Genomic DNA, 23,657 nt, shown 5'->3' with positions numbered 1-23,657 from the left:
AAAGATTTTAGCCAAATTTAGGTTATCAAAACATAATTTATATCGATTTAAGTTTTGTTTTAAGAACAATTTTATTTAAAAATAGAAAAGAACATTTGTATTTTTTGGGATGACGAAATGTTCTTATTTCCTTAAAAATAAGAGAAAAATGGCAGTTAGTTTGAATTGTAATCTTAAGAATGTTACGTGAATCTGGATAAAATCCTGCTAAACCTGTAACTGCAGATGTGTGTAGATGATGTTTTTAGCTATTTGATCTCTTTTCTCTTTTGAAAATTTAACAACCAAACAATTACTTTTTTTGTGTGTGTGAACAGAAACATAAAAATAAATATTTTTCAGAAAGAAAGTAAGAAAATGAGTCTTTCTCATTGCCGCTCTCACATTCTCCATCACTCTTTCTCCATCGTGATGCTCTTCTTTGAACATTTGAAAACGATGACTTAATCCACAATAATGCACTTTGAACAACTTTCTTTGTCAGACTGCTCCTTCCCTCACAAACAGATGAATGTTTTGTGTAATGAACGTGCAGATTGTGGATCCTGTCAGAGTAGACACAGGTAAGAGCACAGATGTGACGCTGTGTGTTGTGATGTCTCTTGTGCAGGTGAGAGATGGATATGAGAGAGGTGTATGTGGTGGCCGGCAGCTTCGTGGGGTTTCAGCTGTTCTTCTCGTGCGTCAGTCCGGTTCTGTCTTCCAAATTCACACAGGGATACGGGAAACTTCCTCCAAACAAACTCAACGACTGGAACTCCAGGTATCACCTGCTCTGTGGTTACAAATGCGTGAAATGATATTGCAATGGAAGTTTAAGATCGAGAGAATATATGATATTAGAAGCCAGTCAAATGAGAGAATTATCTATTTTTTTGATGAATGTTTTAAAAATGCAAAGAAGCTTGCAAATGTCATTCGTAGTTGTGTGTGAGTGCGATCTGGTGATCACTGTACTGTACTGTATTGTGTAATCTAGGTGAAGGCAGTTTGGTCTAATCAACTTTCCTCTTTGTAATCATTCGAACCTGGTTAACTTTGACCTTACAGCACTCAGGAAGAGATAGGTCTCTGTACAATACGTTACATGGTTATATAACATGTCAGAGGTTAAACACATGTTTTTAACCTTGAACTATTTTAAGAAGATGCCAAGTACCTCCTGTTCTTGTTTTGAGCGCTTATGTTGTTTTAAAAGTCACGACATGTCTTCAGTGAAAGAAACTGATAAGATATTCTGTTAGCGAATCTAAACGCTTTCACAATGTCATGGGAGCACAGAACCAGTTGCATTGATTCTTTGCACTCTCTGTAAAAATGCAGTTCTTTCACTGTAAAGACCCCTTTTTTAATGGTACAATAATACACTTGTAATTAGAGTATGATGCCTTTGAGTATTTTGCGCAATAGTTTGCTTATCTCTTTTTAAACGAGTTTATGGATACCCGTTTAAAACCTTCTGCCTGAATGATGAAACATTTTTCACACTATCGAGGGATGAATTTAGTCAGATAATGCGATAGCAAAGCATTTCCTTGATTATTTTATTCTCTTAATGGGGTGGAACTGAGAATGCAAAATAAATAAATCAATAAAACAAAGCAGTGGATGGTAAGTTTTTGTCCTTTTGGTTTGTGTGCTGTCAGATAGTGGCACACACACGTGCAGATAACAGATATGAAAGTCTACAGTCCACAGACAGTGATTTCTCACACTCACACTAATGCATCAGATCACATCATAGTTCCTTCACTGTCCTCTATCTACCGTAGATATCATTTCCTACTGTGTCAGCATCATGTTATCTGTGTGATGTTCCTAAAGCTGATTTCTTTTGACCCAATGTGCAAATGATACAATGACTTTGTGTGGCCCTTGGCACAGTTTAATTATTGACTATATACTTGGAAAGGTTTGTTTGGTGCCAGCATGGCAAAATTGATGCACTGGATTTGAATCCTTGAACTGAATAGACAACTGTACAGGAAGTCCACCAAACTCAAACTTTGATGATTACTGTTAAAGTGTTGTTTCATCTTTTACGTCCTCAGGCTTGTGTCCACAGTCCATGCGTTAATTGTGGGGCTGTTCTGCGTCTATATCCTCTGGTACGACGATGCCGTCAATGAAGACCCGGTCTGGTAAGTTCCAGAGGGTGTTCAAAAAACAGGGCGGTTTTGTACAACTCTGTGTACATTTTTGGGATATCATGATTTTAATTTTTTTACTGTTTAAAAACAAACACACAAATATGGGTCTTTAGCAGAACAGCTATTTTTGAATCCATAAAGGTCCTAGATTACGACAGACAAACCTACAGTTCGTACCAATCAATAACTGAGTCCCCATATCTAGGTTTATATGTCCAATTGAGAGAATCTTGCTTTATTCAAAAGTTTTAATTGAAACTTTTGCTCCGTCATCATCAGTGATGTGTCTTCTGTCGTCGCCAGGGCACACGACTGCCGTCTCATTTGTCTTCTTTTCTTTATTTTTCTTTTCTTCTTTCCCTCTCTTTAATATTTCCGTTTCTGCCTGCTGCCTGTTTGGTCTGCATCTTTGCATCCTGAAGGGGAAGAATGGTAATCTTTAGTGGTTGTCCTCTCTAGCTCTGCTCCAAAACCTAGTGAGCTACCTACCTAGACAGCATTTTATAGCCTAATAATAATAATACATAAAAAAAGATTAGTGTATTCTGTTTTTTGATTCGTGGTTCTGTTGTTCGTGAAGTTGCTGTTTTTTTTAAAGCGTTTTAAATTACACGGCAAGGCAGCTCACTAGGAACGGAGCACATGTCTCCTTTTCATCTCACTTCTGTTCTTCTTTTCTTCTTTTGGCATTTCCGAGTGCGACCCATTCTTAACAACCCCGATCTGTTGTCTGTTTTCCTCTCTCCCTTCTCGATCTCTCAGATCATAGAGTTTTTAATCTTCCCTAACAAGGCGCCTTTTCATTAGGAAACAACCGATTCCCAGACCCCTCCTCTGCCGGATCATGTGACTGTCCTCCAGGCCTCCTCTCTCCTCTGATCCATCCCTCTCGCTGTCCCATAGGCCGTCTCGGACAGTAACGCTCCCCCCAAAAACAGAACAAGAAAGAGTATTACTGAGAAGAGAGGGAGACTGCTGAGACTCCATTCCCATCCAAACCTCATCTCATCCTCATCTCAATACAAACAGGGTCATTCTATGATATGAAAGCTTTAAATTCAATTTTTTTTTACTGGTTTTCACACTAGATAATGTGGTCTGGTTTGAGTCCTCTTTGACTCTTCAGTGGGATCATGGCATCGTTTAGAAAGGTTCTGGTTGTGAGACGTCTGAGCAGCATGAGTTGTAAATATCCAGTTCCTAATGTAGGTAAACTGCATTGTGCATCTCAAGCTACACTGTTATCAATATTAATATATATCGGTCTATAAATAATGCATTTCAGGGCTGATGGTAGCAGGCATTTTCTTTAACATCATTATTTACATAATGAAGGATGCAAAGCCACTTGTGACTCAACGCATTGTTGAAAGAAAGTTGAATTTGTTCAGTCGTTGGGCTTTTGTTTGTGAAACGCTCAGTCAGAGACAGTTAACTTGATCCAGTCTCGTCTGAAGAGTTCGACTACTTCAAGCTGATCTCTTGTGTTTTATAGTAACGGCCGTCATCCATCCTTACATGAGTGTGGCTTTCATTCGACTCGTCGGCTCAGTTGTGTGAATCTGTTCTCTAAAGATGACCTGCTTGTCCAGATAGTGAACTGAATGAGATCTAAGGTGAAGAATCTTAGAGTCTGTCTGTCAGATTCAACTTTGGCCTAAATATTTTTTTTCCTAAACCAATGAGTTATCTGTGCTCAGCTATGAATATGAACTTGATAATTATGTTGGTGAAAGGTTAATGTTAGGATAACATGTCCCATAGAAGAAATAAAGAAGATAAAACAGCTTAACACTTAAATTATTTTTAGAAGAATTTTAATAAGTAATTATTAATAGTTGATTTATTAATTTTTTTCTGTGCCAAATTATAACCGGTTGTTTTACTATCATTGCTATACTATAAAAAATTTGTTTATATTTTGAATTAGGATTTATTTTTATATATTCTGTTTTCATTTTAATTTTAGTTTGTTTTAGTCATTTCTTTTGTATTCTTATTAGATTATTTACATGTCTATATAGTTTTTTTTATTATTAATTTTAATTCATTTGTAATTATTAATTTTAATGTAATAGTTAAATAATTGTAATTATTCATTTTAGTTTATATAGTTTGTTATTTTAGCACTTCAAGTTAAACTAAACAAAGATGAAAAATGTTGCTTTGGCAATTATCTTTTTTTTCCCTTTTTTTTTATTTTATTCAATTTTTTAATGGTTTTAGTACCAGTTACTATCATAACCCTAGGCAAAGTACTATATTATTATTATTATTATTATTATTATTATTATTATTATTACAATTATTGCATTTGATTTAATAGACATTGGTTAATATCTATGCCCTGTTAGAGAATTGTCAGAAATATTATATAAAATAAATGCTTTATTTGATTTCTCTATTTTGTGTTCTATCTTATGTTCGACCACTTGTGGAAAAACCTTTTTATATTATGCAATTTTGTCATCACAAATTGTATGGTCATCATAATTGCATATAAACTTTTCAAGAAGTCTTGGTATATTGTACATAAGTCTAAATTATGAGTATGACTTTCTATAAAACCTAATAACCATCATGTTCTCCTGCAGAATAATCCATAATGCAAGTATTAATATTGTACTCCATTGACCTCTGCTTTAATGTTGTTCATAAACAGAACAGCAGGTTCACGTGTAGAATTACGCGAAACACCATGATTTCTTTCAGCAGGTGGGTCCATTTAAATAAAGGCTTTCTTATTTTGTCCAAATTAAGAAATACTGTAAATAGTTCAGAACCGCTTGCACATGTAAGACTTCATAATCCAGATGTCAATCCCTGCATTGACACTAGGCGGCCAGTGAGCAGTGTTTGTTTGACAGAGGGGTCAGAGGTCAGTGAAGGTGACAGTGAGCTTCCTTCCTTCCCCTCCCTCATCTGCTCCTGGCCCCCTGCGACCGCTGTGTATCAGCTCCCTGATCTCTTCACAGGGTCAGAGAGACACACATACTGTAACGCTGGCTTGTTATCCGTTCACAGAGATATTCATCTTCCATATGGCGAGCGGACGGGTTTGTGACTCTCAATGTATTTTCATGAAAACAAACCGTTTAAACCAGCGCATGCTGTGGTGCTTGATGCTCGGCTCCTCCAGGGTTTTGTGGGTGGCTTACTTTTACATTTAGGGCAGTGCTCTACTGTTTTATGGGTTTAATTTCTCTGTATAAAGTGTCTTTCTTAATTCTGTCTTTGTTCAAAAGGACTTAATCAGACCATCAGATCTATCATCATTACTGCGATGAGGAAAACACGGACAGAATCAAGAAATCCAGGCATTATAATGGAATTCACTGTATAATGAGGAATGGCGTGGAATTTGGCAAAATTTGGATGAATAAATCAAAAGTAGGGCTGTACACTTAATCAAATCATGATATGGACTAGTGTCTGAATATTAAAGCAGAAATTGTGAGATAAATTCATTCATTCATTCATGCAGCAGAATTCTGTAACAACCCATCAAAATAAGAGTAGGCTTAACTAGAAGAAATGATGACAGAAATATATTGTTATTGTACAGTAGAATGTAATCAGTAATAATAATCATAATAATAATACTGTTCATTAAAACTATTTAAGGAATATCATAAACTGCAAGTGAAGTTTTCTTTTTTCTTGTTTCCAGCCAAAACATCAATTCATTTCTTAAAACAAGAAAGATTTTCTAGACAGCTAAAAATGTCTTGTTATCAGAAAAAAACAAGTCAAAATTGAGTGAGTTTTGCTTGAAACAAGCTAAATAATCTGCAAATGGGGTAAGCAAAAAACAATCTTATTTAAAATTGTAAAACTCACTTAATTTTGACTTGTTTTTTTCTGATAACAAGACAACCAGTTTCAGTTGTCTAGAAAATCATTCTTGATTTAAGAATTTTATTTAGATATTTTGGGCTGGAAACAAGACAAAATCTAAGCTTGAGTAGCGTTTTTTTGCAGTGTATGTTTTGTTGGTGAACGTTTTCATTTAACGAGTAAACCTCTACTCTGCAGAACTTTGTTAAAAGTGAAAGGAATAAAACATTTCATTAGGACTTGGGATCATTAGGATTACATTTAGTAAAGATGAATTCAATTGTTTTATGCATTCATTGTTCACCATATTTGATTGTAAATAAATCATTTTCTAATGATTCCCAACCCTACTAAAACCAACAAACACCTTTGCTTTGACAACTTGAATTCAACACAACCAGTTTCACTAACAATCTGATGGAAATTTGCTTCACACAATAAACATTTTTATAGTATATTTGCCATTAGTCAAATATGTTTTTGCTTAAAAGATATAGTTACCTGCAAATGCTGTAGATTACCAGCAGTCCAGATGTCTCTGTATGTTCACTCAGATGAAATCAGAATATGTTTTTATGGTGTAATGTCCGGTGTAGAGTGTGCCGTGTTGTCAGTGATTGTACGACTCGATTCAGAAACAGCTGGGAGGTGACGCTTTTACGGATTACACCCTTCAGAAAGAAGCCGTTCGTGTTAGTCTTGTTCAAGCTGTAGCATTTGTCTTTCCTTCCTCAGGGGTGATCCCAACTTGGTAAAGCTCAATGTGGCCATCACCTGTGGATACCTGTTCTATGGTATGAAGCTTCGTTTTATTCAAGCACAGATTACACTTAGATCTTTTCAAGTTTGTCTACAATATTTTTGTTTCTCTTCTATCGTCTCTTCTTCTCTCAGACCTGGTGCTTCTAGCTTGTAACTGGAGGACCATGGGAGACGTGTATTTTGTCTGTCACCACTTGGCGGCGCTGTATGCTTATGGATTCCTGCTGGTGAGCATGGACATGGAAAACTCTTGAAATTGTGGATATTTATTATAAATAAGGCTAGAAATTATAACATCTTTGATGATGAAATTCAAATAAATGTGAGAAGCATTTTTTAAAGGAAAGTTCTTACATAAGTCTCTAAAGTGTCATTTTCAACAGATTTTTGTCATTTATAATATTGTGTTTGAATATCACAAATGGCCTTGGTTTTCTTAGGACTGTGTCATTATTTATTTTGTAAGTTAGTTACCGTATTTAGTGTCATTTAAGAAACTATTATAGTGTTTACTAATATTTGGAATCAGTTTTTAGGTTTATTTATAGTTTTAATAATTTTTTTGGGAGTTTTCATATTTTTATAGTCTATTGTTTTTATTTCAGGATATTCATTATTTTGGTACATCAAGGTTAACTCAATTAAAATGAGAAATGTTGCTGGAATAAAACTTGTTTATATATTTTATTTGCCTTTAGATAACATTTATATCATTTTGTAAGTAAAAAAAACCCTTAATATTAGTGTTTTTTTTTATTATTTTGTTTTAGTTAGTTAGATCGTGTTGGTTACACCTCCCTGTCTTTGATCTGGCTGATTAAGCTTTTTTCAGATATTAATACTAAAGTTTCACTACTTATTTTTAAATACTAATATACATTTTGTAAATACTAATGAATCTACCATTATTAATAGTTGGAGCAGGATGGTTAGAACACCTTAAAATCAATTTCTCTCAAGATGTTCATCATAGGAGTAAAATACAAACAAATTATCTATTTTTTTTTTCAGACTCGTGGAGTGCTTCCTTATTTTGCAAACTTCCGACTGATTTCAGAACTGTCAACACCATTTGTGAATCAAAGGTGAGATTCACTTATTCCTGTGAAGAGGTTTTGTGTAGATCCATTGACTGGGTCTCATCTGACCTCTATTTCTCTCTCTGCAGGTGGTTTTTCGAAGCGTTAGCTTACCCTCGTACTCACCCGCTGGTTGTCGGCAACGGCGTCACAATGGCGGTCGTCTTCTTCCTGGTGCGGATCGCCGTGATGCCTCCCTACTGGGCCAAAGTGTTCGCCACCTTCGGCACGCCAACGTTCGAAAGCCTCGGTCTGGCAGTTCAGGTGGCCTGGATCGTGTCCTGCGTTTGCTTGGATATCCTAAACACAATCTGGATGTACAAAATCGCCCGCGGCTGCTACAAGGTCATCACTGGCAAGCTAAGAGGAGCCAGAGTGGACTCCAAAAAGACCAATTACACCAACAACCACACAGACTGAGACTCATCCGCCATGATCACAGATTAGATTAGACCTGAATATAGCAACTTCTGAGTCTTTATTTTGCGCTCTGGATGAATGTGATGGATGAAACAATGTCTCGAGGTTGAGAGGAGAGGGTTTCATCATCCCAGTGAGATTGTTTTTTGTTTTTTTTTAACCTCTGCTTCATGTACAGACACTCTGACTTCACCTACGCCGGTGAAAGCCGAGCCGATAAACTAACCTGTTATGCCTCAAACACAACCAAAGTGCCTCCAAGCACAAGGAGAAGCAATAGAACATGAACGTGTGAGCTTGTGACCACGAAAGGTCCCATCAGATCTCCGTCGAAGCCTTAGCCAGTCAGTACCCATCCGTGTTTTTTGCTTCGGGAGCCGTGTTCCCTGTGATATCTACACTGATGTGCCTCGGTGAACTCCACGTTTGAACATCCGCAGCTTGTTGGTTGCTCTTTTGGTCGGAAGTGCTCATCAGCTCCGCTCAATCTCACGTCGTTGTCAGTCTGACCGGTTGCAAGTCTCTTGGAAACCTCAGATCTACCTCTCACACGCGTCGAGCGCAAGGATGGACGAGCGCCGTATGGACTCGAGGAACACTCACAGCCTTGGCTTTAATAGTCCAGACTTCTAGAACTCATGCATGTCCAGGAAGCATTTCCAAGTGGAAATCGAGTGAAAGGTGGATTCCTTTAGCAAATACCTGTGTGCATGCTTCATTTCTGACCACGTGAGGTCACATTTTTTTGGTATATTTGCGGAAACTGTAGTGCTTTATCCATTTCTAGTCTTTTCTAGAGCCATTTTCTCCCACACGCTCAAGTTGCATGACATGCACCGGGTTTAAACAGTTTTGGTCTCACCATGCAGATTATTTAAACATTCAACACCTCAAGGCTTGATGGGAACTGGTGCAACTTCACATCTCAGTCATTTTCTTCCTGCCAAATTCATATTTTTGGGGTTTTTCTCAGCATGTTGGTCACCAGAGCTTCCAGTTTGGCGTTTAGGATTTAGTCATGACTCTTTAGTCATGACTCTTGAATGTGAGTTTCAGCTGGGCATGTCAACCCATGTTGAGTTGCGCTATGGCATTACGAGACAGTATATATGTGTAAAAAAAAAAACATGCAGTACTTATTCCTGCCAAGTATTTGACAAGACTAAATCCCTCTGTAGTCAGAGTTAGTGTTTCTCTTCTGGAGTTCAGGTGCACTTTTAAAATGAATGTTATTTTGAATGACATTGGGAGAGGATTGTGGGAAATGTAGTATTTTGCCTTATATCCATGATTCGAAATAACCAAAATCATCCTCCAGGCCTTGATCATGTGAAGCTGTGACCATAGAAATATATTCGGGTGTTGTTTTGAAGAACAAAAATGGCCATTTGGTCATGTAATTATTATATGTATCTAGAATGTCTGGAATGAGCTGCAATCTTCGTGTTTATGGAAATTTGCAAAGGAGGTTCGGCTTTATGATACGTCATCCACACAACCGTTGCACAATCGAAATGCCATTTGTGACATTGATATTATAGTATTTGTCATTTTGAGGGCTGATTGAAATTCAATAGGATGTTCATCTACTGGAAAAACTGATTGGCGATACTCAAAATAATAAATTTATTGGCAAAAAAGGTTCAATATTCACAAAAACTGACATTTCTCTACAGTTATTGATTGTTTCTGTAGTATTTGTCACGCATATCTGCTTATTGCTATGTAAGTTACAACATTTGAGTATATGAATTAATATAATAAGGATAGATAGGATTGTACTAGTGTAAAGCAGCTATGGAGTTATCACAAAACTAAAGCTTAAACTCCTATGTCATTGTGAATTCAAGAGTGGGGGGATGTGAAAAAAGGCTATATCCAGGATAAACCTAGTTGATGGGATGCCCCATATCAAACGTCCCATTGGATTTTATTGGTACGTTGTTTACAAAGATCTTTGTGATAATCTGTGCCGCACTTGCCTGCTCTCGTTTGGATCAATTCCTCACGTAGAGCAGATACACCAAGAATAAAACCAAGACAAAAGTGTTTTTCATGATCCCAAAGAGCCCCAAGTCAGTGTCCGTCAGTGTTTTAAGCACACGTGGTTTTAAAAATGAGCAGTCACCAACCAAATGATTTGGATTTATTTAGACATTTTAAATTGCTTTGGTGCATTGGAGCACCCATGATTCTCAATAAGGAGCAATAATCTATAAAAGGGTGACTAGACAGATTCTTCTACCTGTCCAGATGTTCGGACGGGGATTTTTAATTCGTTCTAAAACTGTCTGGCTTTTGTTCAGACAGCTTGGTATTCAATAGAAATCATTTTCTATGTGCAATTTGGTGACTAGACCAATGCCAGTATTGAATCTCTTTGTGTGTGTGTGTGTGTGTGTGTGTGTGTGTGTATACTTTCAGTCTTGAAGTAGAAGTCATTTTTAAAATGTGATTATAATACTAAAATGAGCACAGAACTGTTGGATGATTATAGTAGTCCAGTTCTCCGATTTCTCTTGATTTGATCGATTTTACCTTTTTTTTTTTTTTTTTTTTTTTTTTTAAACATTACTGTTGTGAATCCGATCATATCTGGAAATATGAATGTGAAAATCCACACCCAACAGAGGCCCCTTAGAGCCCCTGTGTGTATACACTTTGAAACCGACGGATGATATGCATGACCACTAATAATAATACTGTCCAAATAGCTGTCAAGGAGAGAAATGACAGATCAATAAAGGTGAGATGATAAAAAAGCGTCCTGAATTGTTCATTTGTGCGCTAATTTTGCGTTAAGGATTATGGACTGGCTGAATGCGACAGTTTACACCACGGTTCAAAATGTAATGCTTTTGTACGTCAGGAATGCATAAAAGTTATCAAACGCGACTGTAAAGACATTTATAATGTCAATAATGTTCAAAAAGGCTGTTTTATTAACTTTCTTGAATCCTGAAACAAATTGTATCATGTTTCCAAGAAAAAAATAAAATAAATTAAGCATAACCATATGTTTTCGACATTGATAATAATCAGAAATGAATCTCAAGCAGCAATGATTTCTGTTGCTTGCAAACCTTTGAATGTATTTATAAATGTGCTTATTCTTTTTGTGATGCACGGATAAGTTAATTAGTTTCACTTTGTTATTTTGTTTCCTCGATTCTCTTTTTACCCGTTTAATGACATGGTGGAATGGTTTTGTGAATTAAATACTTTTCAATTTAGTGGGTCAAATTATTCATCCTTATGCTTTCGCTTCGCACATTTCACACACTTTTTGAAAGGCTTTATCATGACATGTTTTGACGTGTTCATAAATCTACCGGAGGTTTGTTTAATCTCGGTTTAAGTAGATATTTGACTCTTGAAGTGAATGTTTTACTACATTCAGAGCACTTTTCTGTTGCCACCGTTGGCAATTCTTCATGCTAACTGAAAACTGATCTTGGTTCTGTGGCAAACGAACATCCTCATGTTTAAGGAGTGTTGTAAAGTATCTTTCTATCTCTATCTTCAGCTGTACCTGTTGAAAATGACCTCAGGTAGTCCTGCCTCAGCTCAGAGCTTACATAATACTAGAAGACAGAAGGAAGTGGAGGTAAAGAAAGCCAAAGAGGATGACAAAGCATATTAAAGTGGAGGAATGAGAGCTCTTTGAGCCTGTAGTCTGGCTCTGATTGAATCCTGCTCTACTGCGTGTACTCCTGGTCAGTTGGGTTGGTTCAGAGCGACTGTGCGTGTGTGGATAACTTTTACCAAACATGGTCACAGTGCATCTGAGGCTCACTGAAATCTCCCCTGCTACTCTCACACACACAACACTACACATAATACATCTGCAGTACTGCTGTCTGTGACATTTTGTATGCCCAAGCATGCACTTTTCACTTTGCTATTACCTGCTAGAGACGTTGTTTTTGGAGCGTGTACAGTAGACATTTAAAAATCCAAAGAAAATTTAAAAATGTCTGTACTGATATTAAATCCAACACATGGCACATATATTAAAATTAATGTTCATTTGCTCCATGAGTTTAAAAAAAAAAGCAAACTGAACTGCACTCAGATATTCATCTTGAAGTTGTTCCCAGATGTAGATTTGCATTCCAGAGGCTCTATGATCTTTATATAGTTAAATTTATGAGGCATTTACGTTGTTTTAGGGTCTTTTCTAATCTGTGTTGTACAGAACATCAAGCAGATTTATGATGCCTTTTGCTTGTTTACAATAGTCATCAGTACATTTGGACGGGTGGGTTCAGGATACGGATGACTACTGTGTGCCCAAAACCTGCCCGGGGCTGTTAGATCTCCAGAGCAGCCTACTGAATTCCTCTAATCTTTGTAGGTTGAATAAGCCATCGACCATAAATAGGCAGACAGACCTATCCTAGAAAGGAGAGAGGAAAGCAAGGAGGGCAGGGAAATCTCTGGAACTGGCGCTTTCAGAAGCTGCTCTAACTTTTCTGTTTCTCCATCCTTCTTGACTTTTCTCTGGCTCATTTGTGCCCATAAACACACATACAGCAATCATTGTGTCTGATGCTGATGAGTGCCAAACGATCATTCCTGTTTGTCTTTTTACAATCAATATTGTCAGCTTTTCCTTTGGCTTTTAACCCTCTTTGCCTAGAGTTTTATCACAATCTCTAAGCAAAGATCACAGTTTCTAAATATCCTTTCATGATATCTACAAAAAATATAGTTAAATAATGCCAAGCAAACATTTAGATCACCTTAGCAACTGCATAGAATGCCTTAGAAACCACATAAATGCATTCCCTTACCCAAAAGTAGTATACTTTAATTTAATTTTATTGAGTACACTCAAGTAAAGTTCAGGTATATTTTTAAGTATACTTTATGTAGCAAGTATACAAATATCCGTGTTCTAGTAGTATACTTGTAAGTGAACTGTTTCAGTACTCCTTGGGACTAAATTGGCTCACTTTCTAGTATATAAAAGTATACTTTTAAGTATACTTTAAGTATAACAGTAGCAAACTTTGCATACACTACTAGTTTAGTTTGTACTGCAGTTATACTAAAAGTGAACTTATAGTTTTACTGATAGTTTACTAATTAAATACTTTGTACACTTTGAGGTTTAGTGTCAGTAAACTACTAGTTTAGTAGTTTTATACTGCAAGTATACTCGTAAGTTTTATTTAAGTGAACTTTGCATCATACTTTAAGTATACTACTGTCTCTATTTAGGTTTAAATTCAAAACATCCAAAGAAAGAACAGGGTATCTGCTTGTAAACAAAAACATTTTATTCTAGCTTCATGCATTCTTTTTTAAACACTTTAATGTGGGCAAGTTTCATAAAAAATAAAGCTGAAAGCTGAAACTTTGAAAACCATGAATTGGATTCAGAATGATAATCAAAACGTAGTCGATCAACACCCCAAAACTTGACTGTAATTATTTCCTCTTCATCGGTCGACATTTTATTCTGTAATGTTATAGTTTTGATGCTGTTTCATGTCAGATGATCGTGTTAGATTACATGTGTTAGTATCTCTTGTTTTTTCTTCTTCACTTGTGTTTTTTTGGAAATTCTGTACAGAAGATGTGTACTAGCGCCCTCTACTGTATAATAATGAAAACACGGATTCTAGGAGTATAGCTCAAATATATTTACACTTTTTGTAAGTATAAGTCAAGTATACTTAAATGTCATTTTATGTATATTTATTAGGAATACATAAAAAGTAATCTAAAAGCATACTTTCCTATTTTTAGTTTAAAAGAAGTATACTAACAGCATACTTGAATAAACTTCTTTTTCGTAAGGGTTAGCAACCCTCTACCAAATGCCTGGCAACAACTTAAATCATCTTAGTAACTACCTAGCAATCGGGGTTGCTTAAGAAAACCAGTCCAAATGCAACTCAAAATTTCAGCGAGCAGACAAAAAAAAAAACTGTCCAGAGTAACAATGTAAAAGTAGCCCAATTTTGCGGTAAACCTGTTTATTAGCAGCAGTGCTATCAATGCATTATTAACCACCATAACACCCTCTTGAAATAACTCTTTCTGTTTGAAACCTGTCTACCTTTGCGTCTTTTATTTGTCTGACTGAGTAGTGTTCAGTTCACATCTCACACTGACATCCTCATTGGGTAAGTTATTATGGCTGAAGGGTGACAAAAACAACCCGTTAACACAGAACAGATCTCCAGAGCATCTAAGACTGCATACAACCAGTGAAATCACACCAGCGTTACAAAATCATGTATTCAGATATATATATAGAGATGGAATTGTTTTGGACTCATTTATTGTGTGCTTCGTGAAATCCAGCTGAAAGTGAAGTCCTCTTATGAGGTTGTGAATGTCAGAGCTGTGCAGCATGAACACCTCTTCGTCTTGACCCTCATAGCAGGGTGATAGTCTGCCTCGGTCATGACCAAATAAAGCGTCCGAATTCCTCCCCTGCTCTTTTTCAACACCTAGAATGTTTACAAGAGCGTTGGATCAGGCTGCACTCCGACTGGCTTCCTGACTGGGGCTCAGCTACTGTGTATGCAAGCATCACAGAGCCACTTTTAGAGGTGTTACACACTTTAACCCTGATGATTGACAGAGAGATTTTAGTTATGAAACATTCTAGATCTAGGGCTGTGATACTTAGAGCATTTAGAGTATCTGATGTAAATTATTCCCTCTGGATGCACTAGTATAAAAGTGTATATCCAGACTATTACTGAAACACCATTAAACATAACTGTGAGTGAGTGAGTGATCAAATAACATTAAAACAGATTCTACAAAGTGTCAAAACATCATTGATTATATCACAGCATCATGCTGTCTTATTTCATTTCTATGTGTGATCTCATGATGACATCACAGTCCTGCTGAACACTGTGCTGTGCTGATGGATCAGGAGCTTTGACCCGCTTGTGCTCTCCGACTGAACGGCACACTCCTGGTCCCACATTGCATGGCTTGTCATCTGTATCAAAACAATGTAGTGGAATAACAATGGAAAATCAGCTCATCTGCATCAAGGCGTAACACAGAGACACTCATCTTTCATCACTTATTAATTCTTCTCCATCTTTTTAATCTTAATTTTATTGTTAATTGTATCATTACTCTTATTTTACCCCCCCCCCCCCATACACACACTTCTTTTTTCCATACTCTTGGTTTTTCTTTTCCATGATTTCTTCTTTCTATATCTTGTCCTACTATGTCCTGTCATATGTAAAAAAATAAATTAATAAAATTCTACATTTTTTGGCTCTAAAACAATCTTTAGAGAGTGACTAAAAATCACAAAAGTGGGTCACAATGTATATTAAAATATATATGAATAAAAAAAATAACATCCATCCGTCCATTATATATTTATTACATTACATTATATAGCTTATACACTGCTGGTTTTGCTTTAGATTTCACAGTGGACATAAAGTGGGTGTCATTATATATATATATATATATATATATATATATATATATATATATATATATATATATATATATATATATATATATATATATATGAAGAGTTCAGATGCAAAAGCCTCTGTGCCATCTTTGAAAATGAAATTTTCATTATTTTTATCAGGCTCTTATATTTATGTTCAGTTATTTCACTTTAATGGCACAAAAAAGACCTATACATTGTAATTAAAGTGAAATTACTGAACCTTAACATTGTAGCCTAATAAAATTGCTAATTTTAGAATACATTTTCAGATGGCACTTGTGAATATAATATGTGTATGTATGTATGTATGTATGTATATATGCCACCCACTTGATGTCCACTGTAAAATCTAAAGCTGAGATTCCCTGAAGACAAATCAGAGGCATCCTTAATTCACTTCAAAGTGGAAAAAGTGACATGGGACTTGTTTAAAGCCGGTGACATCATTTTAACAGAGCGGCGTGACGTCGCAATTGGGCGTCGGACACAGCCAATCAGCGCTCGCTCCGCGCACGCACAGATGGGAAGAGTTTAAAAAAGATTTTGGAAAAGAAGAAGATGTGGCCCAAACCTCCCCACATGATCAGACGGTTGCACTGAAGATTCCAGTTCTAACGTTATATCGCCATCCTCTCGTCCGAATCCGATAAAAAGCGCGATGTCAACGCAGTTCAAGAGCGGTCCCGCTTTCGGACTGTCCGCGGAAATCAAGAGTAAGGTAAGCGTCTGCTTTGATCGACAGCTGTCAAAGATCCGCAGGCAGCACGTGCGCTACTGAAGCTAAACATTTTAGACTGTCATTTATTCTGTAATGTAGCCTGTACAAGGAATTTGAATATTTTTTTAAGTGTTGACATCAATTCAAATATGTCAATAACAGGGTGTAAATTATGAGGATCCAAACCATAGACTGATAGCAAATGTTTAGTTGTTTAGTTGTTTTCAGTCAAATCTGCACATTGTTTTGATGAAGTTAAGTCTACAAAATGAAAAAAAAAAAAAAAACTTTCAGTCATATTGAAATATTTAACTTCTTTGCTTATGTGTTGTCTTTGTCCTTATTCATTCTGTACTAAAGTAATGTATGGATGTGCTTTATGACATAAGAACTTCTGCCACATTTATTCTCTTCATAATCTTAGTGGTCCACTTTTAAAAATACCTAAACCTTTGGCTTTTTGCCTTTAGCTGTCACTGACATCCCGCTTCCTGAGCACCACACACATCTGTGTACTCTGATTTAGCAGAAGTCACGCTGCACACTGTGGATTTTGAGATTATGTCACAAGTGTCTTCCTATGGACTTGGTATGTGGTTTTCGGTCCCCATATAAGGAGAGTTGTGTTCACTCACAATATCTGAGAAGAGGAGCATGTTGTAAACAGTTTAGAATAAGGAGGAGCATTGTTGGACATCCTACCCTAATACTGGAAGATCAACTTTGTTCCAGCCAACAGGGAACATTAGTAGAACTTTCTGATGAGACTCTTTTAAAGTCATGAACAAACATGGGTATTTTTTTTTTCTTTTTTTTGTTTTGTAGCAATGCCATAGAAGAAATATTTTCAGTTCCGAATGAACCTCTCAGTCAACAGTTCTGAAAGGAACCAATTTCATTCTTAAGTGTGAAGAACATTCTGTATAGAGCCTTTTGTGTAATGAAAAGATTCCAGGGATGTTTAGTGTTCTTTACGGAATTAGATGATGATAAAGAACCTTTATTTTTAGGAGCTAGGAATCATATACAGTGCAACTGCTAAAAATAACTGTCAATGCAGGTATTTCTAGTATAACCAAGGGTATAAAGGAATGTTATCCAGGCAGTCTGTGACAGAATTCCTGCTTAAAAAAAAAAAAAATCTGGTTTTGGCATGGACTCTACAGAGTTCGACTGAGGTCTGTTCCAGATGTCCAGAATGAGAGAAAAACACTGAGCACAGTTCTTTGGAAGCATGTGAGTGCTATCGTTCTTGGTGTTATTTGGACACATTTAGCATGTGCTAAGTACCTCACTTCACACGAGCAGACAGGAGCGAGAAGAAACGATCGTAAGGAGCTAAAAATCAGAACGGAGGGCTGATGGGATGAGGCACGCAGCTGTGACATGGAGGACCGAAAGAGAGAAAAGGCCAACAATAACACTGATTTAAAGTTACAGCGTTTGTTTGGCTTCCACACCAGCGCACCAAACTTGGGAGAAACAGCTCTCTCTAAACTCTCTCTCGCTCTCTCTTTTCCTTTTTTTCTGTCTTGTTCTTCCTTTATAAGAAATCCTTCAGGAGTGAAAGACTGAGATCTACTGCATAAATACTTTGCCAGCGCAGCAATACAATAAAGGAGACGATCCAAGGTTTTGCAGGCAGGAATGTCCCCAGCATTCCCAACCTTATATTTTATATCCCACTTCTTCACTCAGCCACAGCCATAATGTTTTATTTTAAGAAATCCGTCTGTATGATGTACTGAGACGAAGGGAAACATTTAAATAAGTAATGTTGTTTATTTGGAAGAATCATGCGAGGATCATGTTTTGGATCAGGGGCAAATATGCATGTCTTGTTCTTCATCTTCATCTTTAATCAACAGCAAGATTTTTTTTTTTTATGTATACTCTATAAGCTACTATTCAAAAGTTTGGAATCACTAAGATTTTTTTTTTCTTTTAAAAGAGGTAAATATTTATTATATATTTATGAATGATTAAGCAGTAAAACTGTTTTCAACACTGATACCCATATTCAATTTTTACTCCCAAGAAGTTATTTTAAATTAAAATAATATTTTATCTCAGTTTTCCTGTCCCCCAGCCCCCCCAAAATGACAAATTAAATAATGAAAATGTTTTAAAAATGTTATTGACCCCACATGGTGAAATGTATGTGTGAGTAAAAGTGTACATTTAAGTGTTTATGTAATATTTAAGACTGTTATTTTTTAATAGAACTAGCCTTGCAGTGCAACAAATGAAATAAAAGCTTTATGTCTAATAATTCTTAAACAAAAAAAAGTACTGTAAAGTATATCAATTCTGCAAGTTAGAAGTGTGGGGTAATCTTTTGACCTTTGACCTCCAGCTGGCCCACAAATATGACCCAAATAAGGAGGAGGAGCTAAGATTGTGGATCAGCGAGGTCACAGGCCGCAAACTTCCCGAGAACTTCATGGAGGGGCTGAAAGACGGAGTGATCCTCTGCGAGTGAGTGATGCCCTGATTCATGCGATCTGGAGCTGATTAACAGCTATGAAGCTGAAATAACTGATTCAGTCACTCATTTTTACAGGCTTATCAACACTCTTCAGCCCGGTTCTGTTAAAAAGATCAACAACTCTCCTCAAAACTGGCATCAGGTGAGCAAGAATATCCCATTTGTGAGCATAGCTGCTTGATCCAGTTCAGGTCCACCAGGAGGCAGTAAATCTGATCCGTGTTGCCAAGTCAGCGGTTTTCCTGCGGCATTGGGATACTTTAACTCTGTTGCTGCGGGTTGTTTTTTAATGTCCTCGGGTTGGAACGACTCCAAAAACATGATATTTGTCCCATGGAATGCGAATTTTAGCAGGAGACCCCTTCGAAACATTATTGGGCTAGTTTTGAGTAGAGATTGGGCGTGTTTTATTGTGAATACCTGGCAACCCTGACTAGTAATCTTAGGAAACGCTTCCTGTCTAAAGTATTTATACCTGGGTTAAACACAACAATCATTTTAGAAGAACTTTACAGTTCTTGAAAACCAAGTAATAAAACACTTTGGAGGCACTTTTAATGTGGGATGAGACAAATCAATAACATATTTGAGGGATTTTATATTCAAATGTTATGTTGCATGCAATTTACACCGCTTCAAGTTCTTTTTGAAATGGGATGCTTGTGTCATTCATAAAATCTAATAACCGCTGATCCAAATATCAACAGGGTTTCTGGTGCTGAGCATTGTTCCTCTGGAGCCAGTTGTGCATACTTTCAGATTTTTCAGGTTATGTCCGTTTATTCTTGGTTTGGCCTTGTTTGTTGCAGCTGGAAAATATTGGTAATTTCGTCCGAGCCATTCAAGAATATGGAATGAGGCCAGATGATATATTTGAGGCCAACGACCTGTTTGAGAACGTCAACCACACTCAGGTCCAGTGCACGCTTATTACACTGGCTGGGATGGTGAGTCTCACATTATGAATTTCTAGAGGAATAACTTCAGACTGAAGATTAAGAATATTCATTAGTAATAATTAGTAATATTAGATTAGTAATATTCATACTTTCTATCTACATGTCAAAAGTTCATTCATATTGGAGTTTTTAACCGTCAGCAGAGAAATTAACATCAAAACATGTGGTATTTGAGCTTTTCCCACAAACCAACACTCAAGCAAACACCAAAAAAGCAATCTCTCTTCTCTTTGTGTGTTCATGTATACGAAGTTACTTGCACATGTTTGTCTTTTATATGATATAATAGCATACTGTACTTCCACTTCGTAAATGCAGAATATCTGTTTCCTTTATTATTTATGTACGTGTATAAATTTGTCATTATTTTGAAATGCAGGCTAAATCTAAAGGCTTCTATTCGAAATACGATGTTGGAGTGAAATACGCAGAGAAGCAACAACGCAAATTTGCTCCTGGGAAACTAAGGGAGGGACGCAACGTTATTGGTCTGCAGGTCAGTAGTTGTTCATCAGTAATCGCCTTTTTCTTTCGCATATAAAAATAAACAAAATAAGGGTTCAATTAAAGCCTTGGAAAAAAATATAGCAATGCCGGTTTCTGTGATTTTTATCAAATCAAATTAAATTCAATGGTATGCATTATATATTATCATATTAATATTATTTTATATATACATCTTTTTATATATATTTACATTTTATTTTGATGTATTTATTAAATATTGCTTTTTATATTTATGTTTTTAAAATTATACACTACTGATCAAAAGGTTTTTTTTAAGAATTGTAACTTTTTATTCAACAAGGATACATTAAATATATTTAAAGTGAAAGTAAAGCCATGTAAAATGTTATAAAAGCTTTTTTTCAAATAAACGCTGTTCTTCTGAACTTTCTATTCATTAAAAAAACTTAAAAAAGTACCACAGAAACATTAAGCAGCAAAAACCTTCTTCAATATTTATAATAAAAATAAGTGTTTCTTGAGCAGCCAACCAGCATATTAGAATATTAGCATATTAGAAAACTCAAAACATTAAAAGTGTTTTGATCACAGCACTAAATTACATTTTAATATATATTTAAGTAGAAAACAGTTATTTTACATTGTAATAACATTTCTAATAATTACAACCCTTGTGTGGCTTCTTACAAAAACATTTAATTTTTAATTAACAAAAGTTTAGCAATTATTCCAAATCTGATGCATGGAGTAAAAGTAGTATATGTTATATAATTGCATTTTTATTCAACAAGACATTCTTTATCTACATCATTTTCACAGTTCTTTTTGCATTTTCAGATGGGCACCAATAAGTTTGCCAGTCAAAAGGGCATGACGTCTTATGGCACACGGCGTCACCTCTATGACCCCAAGAATGGTATGGAGAATCCTCTGGACCAATCAACAATCAGCCTGCAGATGGGCACCAACAAAGGAGCTAGTCAGGTGCTCAGAATGGTTTTGTAATCACGCTCTCATAGTTTTACAATTCCTAGTACTGTTCATAAATGGCAGCTTCTGTCTCTTCTGTTTCTTCTTCTGCAGGCCGGCATGACGGCCCCCGGCACCAAGCGGCAGATCTTCGATAAGAAGCTGGATATGGAGATGTGCGACACCTCTATCGTCTCGCTGCAGATGGGCACCAATAAAATGGCGTCCCAGACCGGCATGACGGTGTACGGTCTGCCCCGTCAGGTGTACGACAGCAAGTACTGCTCCAGCCCTGATGACTTCATCAACAACGGCCAGGACTCAGAGATGGATGGGTATCAGGATTCTGACTAGGATGAACAGACAGCTGCCAGCACGCTGCTTTTTAGACATTCACCTGCACTTTTTTGATATTCCAAATTGATGTTGACCAGTAGGACCAGCTTGAACTGTTTCCTGACATCACAGCCACCGATCAAAGCTGAGAACCTCAGTGACTGACCGCACGTAGCAAACAAACTCAGAAAGAATTCATTTCCTTTTCTTTTCTTTATAAACAGGCTTTTCCTGCTTCTCACTTTGTAGCTTTAATATTATACATTTTTCAGTTTTATTTTATTGTTATTTTGAATGTGCAATTCTCCCATCTCCTGCCCTGCGAAATTTTCTCACATGAACAAAAAATAATGCAGATGATAAATATGGATGAATTATTAATGATACACTACTGGTCAGAAGTTTAGAATAATTTGGATTTCTTAATGTTTATTAAAAGCAGTCTCTTTTGCTCAACAAGGCTGCATTTATTTGATTAAAAATGCAGTAAAACAAAGAAATATTATTTAATTTAAAATAACTATTTTCAATTTGAATATAGTGTAAAATGAAATGTATTCTTGAGATGCGCAGCTGAATTTTCAGCGTCATTCCTCCAGTCTTCAAGTGTCACTTAAACCTTCAGAAATCAGTTTAATATGTGGATTTGCTGCTCCATTATTATCAGTTATTGGTGCTCAGTTGTTAATAATTGTTCATATTTTTACCATGTTTTTGCTGCTTAATATTTTTGTGGAAACTGTGATAGTTATTTGAAATAGAAATCTTTTGTACATTATAAATGTCTTTACTGTCGCCTTTGATCTGTTCAATGGATCCTTTCTGAAAACAAAGTTTTATTTCTTTAAAACAGCAAAAACATTGTTTCTTGAGCAGCAGATCAGAATATCAGAATGATTCCTGAAGATCATGTGACACTGAAGACTGGAGTAATGATGTTGAAAATTCTGCTTTTCACATTTTTAAATATACTCAAGTGAAAAAACAATTATTTTAAATGATAATATTTCACAAAATTGCTGTTTTCCTATATTTCCGGTCAAATGAATGCATTCAAAAAATGTTAAATGATATCTTAATTATTCCAAACTTCTGCCCCATCGTGTAATTGGAGTGGATTTGGTCTGCATATTTTAATAGGTTCCATGATGGGGTTTTTTTTTTTATTGGATGAAGAGGAAATCCAACCAAAGACGCCCCACTACTGCCAATGTCCTGAAGATACTCAGATGAACTTAACCAAACTACTGCATCTTTGAGATTGTCTTGTTTTTTTTTTTTTTAGGTTTTGTCACTCAACTATAAGCTTCACAAAGTTTAATAATGTCCAGTTTGCATAATTGTTTGAAAAGGTGTTGACCCTGCTCCAACACACCTGCTTGTAGTTCTCAAGCAATTCCACCGGTGATGATTAGCTGCTTCAGATCTGTTAAACAGAGCTGCAGGAACCCTTGCCCTAAACGCTGATTCACTGACAGGAGCAAGTCCTCATGTCCTGCTCGGGTAAACACAGTAAGCGTCTTCATTTATCATAACATATGCATGCATGTGGAGTCACTACTAAGCCCAGAGGTTTTAAAATCTCAAGGTTTCGGAGACGTCTTTTGTAGTACTGAATAGTATTTCATCAAGCTACAGATTGCTCACAAAGCAGACTGTCATTCCCAAAGACTATCTAGAAATGATTCTGTAAACTTGCATATATGCTAGCATCACTGCTTTTAGCCTGACTAACCTGATACTCAGTTATCATCGTGACCGATTATAGCACAAGCAAGACCTGCTCATGATTTAGGATGGTTGGGAATCTACATATAAAATAAGTTTTAATGTGCAGAGTTAATATATATATATCCATTTTAAACTAAATAGTTTTGACATTACTAGTTTCCACCCTCATGTAATTCAGTTATTGAACTTCTTACAGATTTTTAGGTTTCATTTATATATAATTGTGTGTTAAGGAATGTGATTATTTTGCATCACCGCTGCATAAATCAGTGAATCTCTTTTGT

General features: G+C 36.2%; 2 protein-coding genes across 3 annotated transcripts in view; both read left to right on the top strand.

Moving 5' to 3' along the window:
* The window catches only part of LOC113050719 (transmembrane protein 56-B-like), a 14,801-nt gene extending 3,791 nt beyond the window's left edge, over positions 1–11,010 (top strand). Inside the window, exons 2-7 of one of the 2 annotated variants that reach the window (XM_026213974.1) lie at positions 611–763; positions 2,052–2,141; positions 6,723–6,781; positions 6,882–6,976; positions 7,761–7,834; positions 7,918–11,010. In XM_026213974.1, coding sequence (XP_026069759.1) covers positions 618–763; positions 2,052–2,141; positions 6,723–6,781; positions 6,882–6,976; positions 7,761–7,834; positions 7,918–8,248 — 795 coding nt within the window. In that variant the 5' untranslated portion in view covers positions 611–617 and the 3' untranslated portion in view covers positions 8,249–11,010. Of the gene's footprint in view, positions 1–610; positions 764–2,051; positions 2,142–5,395; positions 5,541–6,722; positions 6,782–6,881; positions 6,977–7,760; positions 7,835–7,917 lie in introns of those variants that run through there. The other variant, XM_026213981.1, reaches the window with a different exon arrangement.
* Positions 11,011–16,243: 5,233 nt separating this feature from the next.
* LOC113050704 (calponin-1-like) lies at positions 16,244–23,077 on the top strand. The gene is made up of 7 exons (XM_026213948.1): positions 16,244–16,422; positions 18,779–18,900; positions 18,986–19,052; positions 19,720–19,857; positions 20,249–20,365; positions 21,175–21,321; positions 21,421–23,077. Exons 1-7 carry the CDS (start codon positions 16,363–16,365, stop codon positions 21,658–21,660), a joined length of 891 nt encoding a protein of 296 aa, XP_026069733.1. The 5' UTR covers positions 16,244–16,362; the 3' UTR covers positions 21,661–23,077.
* Positions 23,078–23,657: the final 580 nt, after the last annotated feature.

This window comes from Carassius auratus, chromosome 3, assembly GCF_003368295.1.
Source record: "Carassius auratus strain Wakin chromosome 3, ASM336829v1, whole genome shotgun sequence".
Taxonomy (NCBI): Eukaryota; Metazoa; Chordata; class Actinopteri; order Cypriniformes; family Cyprinidae; genus Carassius; species Carassius auratus.
This window is presented reverse-complemented; position numbering and strand designations above follow the sequence as displayed.